Source organism: Leuresthes tenuis, unplaced genomic scaffold (assembly GCF_036924035.1).
Source record: "Leuresthes tenuis unplaced genomic scaffold, fLeuTen1.0.hap1 SCAF_8, whole genome shotgun sequence".
NCBI lineage: Eukaryota > Metazoa > Chordata > Actinopteri > Atheriniformes > Atherinopsidae > Leuresthes > Leuresthes tenuis.
This window is the reverse complement of record NW_027325362.1, coordinates 515321-525768: the sequence shown is the minus strand read 5'-3', so window position 1 is coordinate 525768 and position 10448 is coordinate 515321. Positions and strand designations below refer to the sequence as shown.

Sequence of the window (10448 nt, the reverse complement as noted above, 5' to 3'; positions counted from 1 at the left end):
AAGTGGAGAACGACCCGTTCAGAGGAAGCAGGAAGTTCTGCTGAGTTCCTCCAAAGGTTCTGGTCCAGAAGTGGAGAACGACCCGTTCAGAGTCAGCAGGAAGTTCTGCTGAGTTCCTCCAAAGGTTCTGGTCCAGAAGTGGAGAACGACCCGTTCAGAGGAAGCAGGAAGTTCTGCTGAGTTCCTCCAAAGGTTCTGGTCCAGAAGTGGAGAACGACCCGTTCAGAGGAAGCAGGAAGTTCTGCTGAGTTCCTCCAAAGGTTCTGGTCCAGAAGTGGAGAACGACCCGTTCAGAGGAAGCAGGAAGTTCTGCTGAGTTCCTCCAAAGGTTCTGGTCCAGAAGTGGAGAACGACCCGTTCAGAGGAAGCAGGAAGTTCTGCTGAGTTCCTCCAAAGGTTCTGGTCCAGAAGTGGAGAACGACCCGTTCAGAGGAAGCAGGAAGTTCTGCTGAGTTCCTCCAAAGGTTCTGGTCCAGAAGTGGAGAACGACCCGTTCAGAGGAAGCAGGAGAGTTCTGCTGAGTTCCTCCAAAGGTTCTGGTCCAGAAGTGGAGAACGACCCGTTCAGAGGAAGCAGGAAGTTCTGCTGAGTTCCTCCAAAGGTTCTGGTCCAGAAGTGGAGAACGACCCGTTCAGAGGAAGCAGGAAGTTCTGCTGAGTTCCTCCAAAGGTTCTGGTCCAGAAGTGGAGAACGACCCGTTCAGAGTCAGCAGGAGAGTTCTGCTGAGTTCCTCCAAAGGTTCTGGTCCAGAAGTGGAAGCAGGAGAGTTCTGCTGAGTTCCTCCAAAGGTTCTGGTCCAGAAGTGGAGAACGACCCGTTCAGAGGAAGCAGGAAGTTCTGCTGAGTTCCTCCAAAGGTTCTGGTCCAGAAGTGGAGAACGACCCGTTCAGAGGAAGCAGGAAGTTCTGCTGAGTTCCTCCAAAGGTTCTGGTCCAGAAGTGGAGAACGACCCGTTCAGAGGAAGCAGGAGAGTTCTTCTGAGTTCCTCCAAAGGTTCTGGTCCAGAAGTGGAGAACGACCCGTTCAGAGGAAGCAGGAAGTTCTGCTGAGTTCCTCCAAAGGTTCTGGTCCAGAAGTGGAGAACGACCCGTTCAGAGGAAGCAGGAAGTTCTGCTGAGTTCCTCCAAAGGTTCTGGTCCAGAAGTGGAGAACGACCCGTTCAGAGTCAGCAGGAAGTTCTGCTGAGTTCCTCCAAAGGTTCTGGTCCAGAAGTGGAGAACGACCCGTTCAGAGGAAGCAGGAAGTTCTGCTGAGTTCCTCCAAAGGTTCTGGTCCAGAAGTGGAGAACGACCCGTTCAGAGGAAGCAGGAAGTTCTGCTGAGTTCCTCCAAAGGTTCTGGTCCAGAAGTGGAGAACGACCCGTTCAGAGTCAGCAGGAGAGTTCTGCTGAGTTCCTCCAAAGGTTCTGGTCCAGAAGTGGAAGCAGGAGAGTTCTGCTGAGTTCCTCCAAAGGTTCTGGTCCAGAAGTGGAGAACGACCCGTTCAGAGGAAGCAGGAAGTTCTGCTGAGTTCCTCCAAAGGTTCTGGTCCAGAAGTGGAGAACGACCCGTTCAGAGGAAGCAGGAAGTTCTGCTGAGTTCCTCCAAAGGTTCTGGTCCAGAAGTGGAGAACGACCCGTTCAGAGGAAGCAGGAGAGTTCTTCTGAGTTCCTCCAAAGGTTCTGGTCCAGAAGTGGAGAACGACCCGTTCAGAGGAAGCAGGAAGTTCTGCTGAGTTCCTCCAAAGGTTCTGGTCCAGAAGTGGAGAACGACCCGTTCAGAGGAAGCAGGAAGTTCTGCTGAGTTCCTCCAAAGGTTCTGGTCCAGAAGTGGAGAACGACCCGTTCAGAGTCAGCAGGAAGTTCTGCTGAGTTCCTCCAAAGGTTCTGGTCCAGAAGTGGAGAACGACCCGTTCAGAGGAAGCAGGAAGTTCTGCTGCTCTGCTCCACGAGGCGTTCAGGTGCCCTCAGCGCGTAGGACGATCCTGTGACGCTCCAGTCATCAGAACCTTTAACCCAACAGTGAGAAAGAATGGTTTCGGTCCAAATGGAACCAGTTCATGTTCTGATAGAACAGAGCAGAGGATCCAGGTTCTCCAGCGTTTCTGGGGCCGCCGGAACCACGAGAAGCCGTCCGGAGACAGAGTGTTGTCATGGTAACAGCCCTCAGTGTGACGCACACAAAGCTTGGACCCGTCATCAGAACCGGTGCAGCACGGTGGTGGCGGCGCCGTGGTTTGGACGGGTTCTGATGCAGCGGCTTGGATCAGTGGTTTGGACGGGTTCTGGACGGTTCTGGACGGGTTCTGGACGGTTCTGGACGGTTCTGGACGAGTTCTGCTGCAGCGGCTTGGATCAGTGGTTTGGACGGGTTCTGGACGGGTTCTGGACGGTTCTGGACGGTTCTGGACGGGTTCTGGGCGGGTTCTGCTGCAGCGGCTTTGATCAGTGGTTTGGGCGGGTTCTGGACGGTTCTGGACGGGTTCTGGACGGGTTCTGGCCGGTTCTGGACGGGTTCTGCTGCAGCGGCTTGGATCAGTGGTTTGGACGGTTCTGGACGGGTTCTGGATGGGTTCTGGACGGGTTCTGGACGGTTCTGGACGGGTTCTGGACGGTTCTGGACGGTTCTGGACGGGTTCTGCTGCAGCGGCTTGGATCAGTGGTTTGGACGGGTTCTGGCGGGTTCTGGACGGTTCTGGACGGTTCTGCTGCAGCGGCTTGGATCAGTGGTTTGGACGGGTTCTGGACGGGTTCTGGACGGGTTCTGGACGGGTTCTGCTGCAGCGGCTTGGATCAGTGGTTTGGACGGGTTCTGGACGGGTTCTGGACGGGTTCTGGACGGTTCTGGACGGGTTCTGGACGGGTTCTGGACGGGTTCTGGACGGGTTCTGCTGCAGCGGCTTGGATCAGCGGTTCTGGACGGGTTCTGCTTCACCTCCTCTGAGAACAATAAGTGCTGAGGCTGCAGATTCGGGCTCCAGCTGAGCTGTGATTATTTCTTTATTTATTATTTAGATGAACCGAAGCTGAAGTCCAGAGATTAGAATCAATCTGTGAACTTCACATGAAGGAAATCCACGTTGTTGCCTTTAATCTGATGTTCTGGATTATAATCTGCAGACAAACAGCAGCTCAGCCTTTCTCTGCTCTCTGGAAACACAAGAAGGAACGACTTTGAACCCTTTTCCAGAGTCTTCTGACTAACTTCTTCATATTCAGAACCAAACCCAGAACCTGCAGCAGCAGCACTCAGTGGAAGCTGCTCCAGATGTTTCCATCCTTCAGCTTCCTTTAATGACTCTTTTTAATGAGTTTTTCCCAGGAATCTGAGTCCATTCCTGCTGAATCCCAGATTCCAGCTGCTCAGCAGTCCCTGGTTGTCTGGTTCTCCTCTTCATGATGCTCCAACATCTGCAGCAGGAGACAGATGTGGACTGCAGGCAGGCAGCCGAGCTCACACACTCTGTGTGTCTGAAGCTGCTGGAAGTCCTGCAGAATGAGGTCTGGCATCGTCCTGCTGAAAGAACCACGGACCTCCCGGGAAAAGACGGCACCTTGATGGCAGCATCTGTCTCTCCAGAACTCCAACATCCAGCATGCATCAGTGGTACCTTCACCCAGATGAAGCCCTCCATGCCCTGGACTCTGCTGCAGCCCCAGACCATCACAGACGCTGCTTTAAACCTTCCTCTGAGAACAGCTGGATGCTCTTTCTCAGCAGTTTTTCCCAGAAGCAGCTGAAACGTGGACTCATCTGCCCACAGAACACGTGTCCACTGTCTTTCTGTCCCTCTGAGATGAGCTGGAGTCCAGAGAACTGGGCCGTGGTTCTGCTCAGAGCTGATATATGGCTTCCTCCTGGTGTGATGCAGCTTCAGCTCACATTTCTGGATGCAGCCGTGGACTGTGTTGAGTGGAAATGCTTTTCCCAGCTCCTCCTGAGCCCATGTGGCTGTATGGATCATGGTGGCCTGACGGTTTCTCCTGCAGTGCTGCCTGAGGGCTCCGAGCTCATCCAACAGGGCTTTCTGTCCTTGGCCTTTCCACACTGAGACTTCCCCAGACTCCCTGAATCTGTTCCCAATATCCTGCTCTGTAGATGCTGAAAGACCAAAGTTCTTTCCAGTCTGACTCTGAGGAATATTTCCTGAACTTATTGATGATTCTCTGATGGAGTTTGGCACAAAGCGGTGAGCCACGACCCATCCTTGTTGGAGAGGCTGAACCTTTGGTGGAAGCTGCTTTTATACCCAATCCTGACACCCTCACCTGTCAGCAGGTAACCTGCTGCTTGGAGAAGCTCCAGAAGCTGTTGCTGTAGATTCTATAAACTTCTCCAAAGATGATGTTTCATGAAACTCTTTCAACAGAATCTGATCTAAAAGTGTCAGAGAATGAAATCAGTTTGTTTCCGCAGAATTTCTGGTTCTGTTTGGGTCAAATGAACATAAATCCAACATGTTCTGATCAGCTGATTAATGAGAGAAACTCATTCTTCTTTCTGCTTCCATCAGGTTTAAAAGGAGGAAAATAAAAGTTTAACAAACAGAATCTGAAGAAAAGGATGAAAAATGAAGTAAAATATTAAAAATATCAAGTTATCAAACAGAGAAATGAAACAGAAACCCGGAAATGATCTCATAGGATGTGTTGAAACAATAAAGATCTTCTTCTTCTCCTTTTTTATTCTTGTTCTTCTTCTTCTTCTCCTCCTTTCTTCTTCTTCTCCTTTCTTTATTCTTGTTGTTCTTCTTCTTCTCCTCCTCCTCCTCCTTTCTTCTTCTTCTCCTCCTTTCTTCTTCTTCTCCTTTCTTTATTCTTGTTGTTCTTCTTCTCCTCCTCCTCCTTTCTTCTTCTTCTCCTTTCTTTATTCTTGTTGTTCTTCTTCTCCTCCTCCTCCTTTCTTCTTCTTCTCCTTTTTTATTCTTGTTCTTCTTCTCCTCCTCCTCCTTTCTTCTTCTTCTCCTTTCTTTATTCTTGTTGTTCTTCTTCTCCTCCTTCTTCTTCTTCTTGTTTCCCGGACAGACGGCGGTTCGGTTCTGCAGAGGTCTTCATCACTTCCTCTTCCTCCTGAGGAGTCAAACTTTCCCTTTGGGGGGGGGGGCACATGATGAGGTGGTTACCATGGGAACATGAAGCTGGTAGAAATCAGCTGTTTGTTTGTCTCCTGATGAAAGAAAAATTAGGGCCAAGTTGTTTTTAATCCTGCAGGATTTGATCCTGCGCGCGTGTGTGCCGGCTGGCGCGTGTGCGCGGGCTGGCGCGTGTGTGTGTGCACGCGCGCGTGTGTAAGAAGGTAAAAATGGTCAAAAAGCAATTAGTTCAGAGGAATCTGCTTATCAGAGATAATTAAAGGAAATTTAAATCCGGCTGTTCTCCTTTTTCTTTCTGTGACGTCACGGGACGGCTGAAATACTTTATTGATATTTATTATGATCAATATCAGATCCTCATCGATAACATGCAGATAACTTTAATTATTTCTGTAAAATATAATCAATAAAATCAATGTTTTCATCAGTTTATTCAAAACTTTTTATCTTTTCAGAGAAGTCCTCCTCTTCTTCTTCTTTCCTCTCCTCTTCACCCCCCCCCCCCCCCCCCCCCCCCTCCTCTTTCACCATAAATCCAGCCCGGATTGAAGGGAAATTGGTGGTAATTTAATCTTCTGGGATTGAGCAGAGAAAGCCCCCCCCCCCCCCCCCCCCCCCCCCGGGAGCTCTGGCTCCTCATTGGCTGCTGCTGTGACCCCCCGGGTCAGGGCCCGCATAAATGCAGCCCGCGGCCCGGGCGGTCCCGCTCTTGGATCACCCTCCTCAGCTATGACCGGTCGGGAGGAACTCAGCGAAGAGAAGCCCAAAGTCAAGATGCTCTCTCCGGGGTTCGGTATCGATAAGTCCCGCCTGCACGGACCCGGGTTCCGGTCCAAAGGCTTCGCCATCACCGACCTGCTGGGCCTGGAGTCGGACCTGCAGGTGCGGCAGCAGCCCGGCGCGTCCCCGGGCGCGGGCCTGTCGGCGGCAGGCCCCGGGCTCGGGGCGGAGCCGCCGGGTCCGGGCGGCGGGCTCGGAGGCTTCTCCTTCCCGGGCGGGTCGCTGCCGCTGGGCCTCGGCTTCCTGTGCAGCCTGGCGGCGCAGCAGCCCGCCGGGGCGCCCTGCTTCCTCCCCGGACACCTGCCGCTGCTGCAGGCCCGGGCCGACAGCCACTACCTGCAGAACCTGGAGGGCCAGCGGGACGCCTACTCCGGTACGGCCCGGTTCGGCACCCATTTTAACTGTTGGGCTGCGGAGACGCGGTTCGGGTTTTATTCTGTTGGATAGGCTCTTTTTTAAAGTTCTGGTTCTGTTGCTCCGCAGATGAAGAATGTCTGTCGGACAGAAACGAGTCCAAAAGTTCCGGAAACTCCCAGAAGAGGAAGAAGCGGAGACACAGGTGAGGAGGAATAATTCTGGGTTTAAAGCTGGTTATTTATAGTTTAATTCTAAAGAAATCAAATAGATTTTAATCTCCAACGTGAAAAAAACAACATTTTGGATTAAAACAACATTTTATTTATTTAATGTGGGAAAAATCAGAAATAAATTTCATTTGATTTATTTGAAAATCAATAAAATTCAACGGATTTTATAATAAAAACCTTTTAAAGTCCGTTTAAAAACACGAAATAAAAAATAAATGTTTTTAAAAAAAACACGTTCAGCCGAATTTTAACATTTATTTTTGGTAAATAAAAAATTATCAGAACATTTTAAATGAAAGATCTTCAATAATTAATTCAATCAGTTAAATTATTCAATAAATTTAATTTATTATCAGGAGAAAAGCTGCAGTTTCGATCCTAAAAATATGATAAAACAGAATGAAAATCAAACTAAATGATGATATAAAATATAAAATATAATATAAATGATTTATGATTAATTTATTACTTTAAATAAAAACATTTTTCTGCTTTAATTCTTCAGGATTTTAACCGATGACACAAAAAGCTAAAATATAAAACACAAAGTGATGAAAAAGCAGCAAAGTGAACGTGAGCCGTTGCCATGGTGATTTCTCAGGTGAGCTCACCTTGTTGTCCCCCCGCAGGACGGTGTTCACCTCCCACCAGCTGGAGGAGCTCGAGAAAGCTTTCCAGGAGGCGCACTACCCCGACGTGTACGCGCGGGAGATGCTCGCCATGAAGACGGAGCTGCCCGAGGACAGAATTCAGGTTCGGTTCGGCCGCTTTTCGTCACGGGTTCTGGGTTCTGGGCTGGAGCAGAACCGGGAAATAAACCTGGAAGCAGCTTCATTTTTCACAAAGTTCAGATTTATTGGTGTGAGACGAACTGAAAGCTTCAGTTTGTTTATTTATTTATTAATTCAATTGTTTATTTATTTATTAAATTGTTTATTTATTTATTTATTTATTTGTTTGATTATTTATTTATTTATTTATTTAGTTATTTATTTATTTATTTATTTATTTATTTGTTTCATACAGAAAACAAACAACCTTCAGCAGCTTTTTCCAAACCAGCACTTTTATTTGTCATGTTTTCTGTTCCAGTTTCCGTTGTTTTGAGCCTTTTTAAAGAGTTCTGGTTCTGGTTCTGGCTTCCAGGTTTGGTTCCAGAACCGACGGGCGAAGTGGCGCAAGCGGGAGAAGTGCTGGGGCCGCAGCAGCGTCATGGCGGAGTACGGCCTGTACGGCGCCATGGTGCGTCACTCCATCCCGCTGCCGGAGTCCATCCTCAACTCCGCCAAGAACGGCATGATGGGATCGTGCGCGCCCTGGCTGCTCGGTGAGCCGCATGCACGTCAGTGCCACGCACACGCACCACACCAGCATCAATACACATCGTCACACTGTGTTAGTCAGGTCTGATCACATGACAGGACCAGTGCGCGCAGCCTGGCGGTGACGTCACTGCTGACGTCACAGACGCTGAGGGTCTCCAGGTTAAATGCAGCTGCTGTTTCACCTCATATCAGCAGCTCGGTCTCAGTGTAGCTGCCTGCATTTCTCCTGGGGGGGGCACTCAGACAGGAAGCTGCTGCCAGACTTACAGAATATGAGCAGAAACACTCTGATAAACTATAAACTGATATGTGAGAGCCCAGAAATCTAAAAGCAGCCCTCACACCCCCTGCTGGTCACCTTCGTATTGCAGCTGGCGCCACGTTCATTTCTGACCAATCAGGATCCAGGAGGAACAGACTTTGTCCTCCGTTTGTCTTCTGATTAAATGTGACTCTTATGTTGTTTTAAAGCATCAAACCCGTGGGAGGAGCTACAGAAATGCTAACTGCTAAGAAATGCTAAGTCCTTCAGTCTCTGTTTGGATCAGAACCGGCTGAGTAACTAACGACCGCCATGCAGCGTTTCGCAGGTCGAACGAATGCTAAAGACAGCAGTTAGCATGTGTGACCCGGTCCCAGCAGGGTTAGGAACAGTCAGAACCGCAGGTCCAACAGAACACCACAGAGCAGGAGTGTAAACAACAAACAAATCAGTGTGGACTGAATCTGATCTGACTCTGCCCCCCCACAGGGATGCACAAGAAGTCTCTGGAAATGGCCAAGAAGTGTTCCAGCCCTCCGGTGTCCGACTCGACCCGTTCTGACACGTTCTGCGACGCCCCGGAGCGGCAGTGTGGCGGCGAGGCCCGTGAAGCGGAGGAGGAGGAGCTGCTGGAGGAGGATGAGGAGGGGGAGGAGGAGGTGGCCATTGATCTGTCCAGCTCCTCCAAACAGCAGCAGCAGGAGGAGGGCGGCGGCGCCACAAGGACCGCCCCCTCGCCACAGAGGCAGAGCGGGGGGGAATCGGACAGCTGAAGCTGGGAGGAGTCTGATGGGGGCTTACAGAGGACTGCTTTGATTGGCTCTTGTTGGAGACGTCAGCCGTGACATCACTTGTTGCTATGCAAAGTTTCGGCACTAAAATGTACAAAATTACCAGAAAACTGTGTTAGAAGTATTTGTTTATTTATTATTTATTCTTCATGTGAGGGCAGTGCAGGCCTCTGTTGGTGCTGCCCAATCAGGCTTCCAGGAGCCGACCAATCAGAGGCCAGGGGCCTGTGGGGAGGGGGGCCTTAAAGAGACAGACACGGGACGAAGCGAGGGGCCGAATGTGAGTCGGGAGAGGAGAAGAAGAAGGTTTCTGACACCAGAATCAGTCAGAGCTCCTTCACTGGAGGCCCGGAACAGAAACTGAACGCTCCGCTCGCTGAGAGGCGCCAACAGAGGACGCCACAGCAGGGAGCCGGTCCCGGAGGACTCGGGCCGAGTGTTGGGTCAGAACCAAGTGAGGCTGTGGAAGGCCTGTAAGTGTCCATGATGGTGTTGTTTGTTTTATCTCCATGTTTCTGTGTTTTATAGTCGGCTCTGACTCTGTGAATGAATGTAATTCAAATGTCATATTTAAAAAGTCTCTTTATGATCATCGTTATTATTATTATAATCAGATGTTTGCCGGCAGGACTTTCTGCTGAGTGCTGAATAAAAACAAAGTATTTTTGGAAACATTTCATCTGTCGTTGATCATCAGAAACACGGCCTTTAATATGTGTTGGTTAGTGCTAACTAACTAACTAACTGACTAACTAACTGACTGACTAACTAACTAACTAACTGACTAAATAACTAACTGACTGACTAACTGACTAACTAACTGACTAACTAACTAACTAACTAACTAACTAACTCAGGGATGAACCGCTGAACTGTTACTGTGAAAAAAAGACTTTTTTAACGACATCTTTTAACTTTTTATTGACCTAAAATGCTAATTATGGCTGAAAGAAAAACACATTTATTACAGTTTGAGAGACAAATGAGATCAACGTGGTTCAGATTCTAAAAGCTTCTAATTTAACTCTTTTTAAACATTAAAATCTTTATTATAGAACAAAAACTGGAAATGAATAACGATAAAAAACATAAATATAATAAGAATAGAAAAAACAGATGAAAATCTGTTTATGACGAATATGAAAAAGATTTTTGTGTCAACAAAGGAAAAATGTTTATATTTTAATTTAATTTATAAAAACAGATTCACAAAAAATATCAACATATTATTTCAATATTTAAGGAGTTTTACTTTTGCTTCATCCAGTTTATTTAAAATGATTTAGTCATAATTTAAATAATTTCTAATTTTAATGTTTATTTTTTATTTACATCTTTTTATTGAAGTTATTCTCCTGATTTATTTAATAACTGATAGAAACGTTTTTCCTTTCTGGTATTTTACAAATTAGTCTGAATATTATTTGAATATAAAATATGAGCAAACATTTATAAATCTAATACATTTTATACTTTTTATTAATATATGAGTGGCTCTCCAAACATTATCTTTCTGTTTCAACATTTAACTCTCTCACTGAAACATTGTCTCTAAATATTTTGACGGCTTTAGGTTAAAGTTTAATTCATTTTAATTTAATTTCCATCGTCACATATTTTGATGAATTTACTT

The 10448-nt window shown here is 47.6% G+C and overlaps 1 protein-coding gene across 1 annotated transcript; it reads left to right on the top strand.

The window, feature by feature from the left end:
• Positions 1-5799: 5799 nt before the first annotated feature.
• vsx1 (visual system homeobox 1 homolog, chx10-like) lies at positions 5800-9316 on the top strand. The gene is made up of 5 exons (XM_072390474.1): positions 5800-6223; positions 6334-6409; positions 7067-7190; positions 7584-7764; positions 8514-9316. The coding sequence occupies exons 1-5, from the start codon at positions 5800-5802 to the stop codon at positions 8795-8797; spliced, it is 1089 nt and encodes a 362-aa protein (XP_072246575.1). The 3' UTR covers positions 8798-9316.
• The last annotated feature ends 1132 nt before the right edge of the window (positions 9317-10448 follow it).

Bases quoted from the DNA above. Each gene is read 5' to 3' on its own strand.
- vsx1 (XM_072390474.1), top strand. From the start codon at position 5,800: ATGACCGGTCGGGAGGAACTCAGCGAAGAGAAGCCCAAAGTCAAGATG. The intron at 6,224-6,333 runs GTACGGCCCGGT...GTTGCTCCGCAG, and splicing joins CCAGCGGGACGCCTACTCCG to ATGAAGAATGTCTGTCGGAC. The intron at 6,410-7,066 runs GTGAGGAGGAAT...GTCCCCCCGCAG, and splicing joins AGGAAGAAGCGGAGACACAG to GACGGTGTTCACCTCCCACC.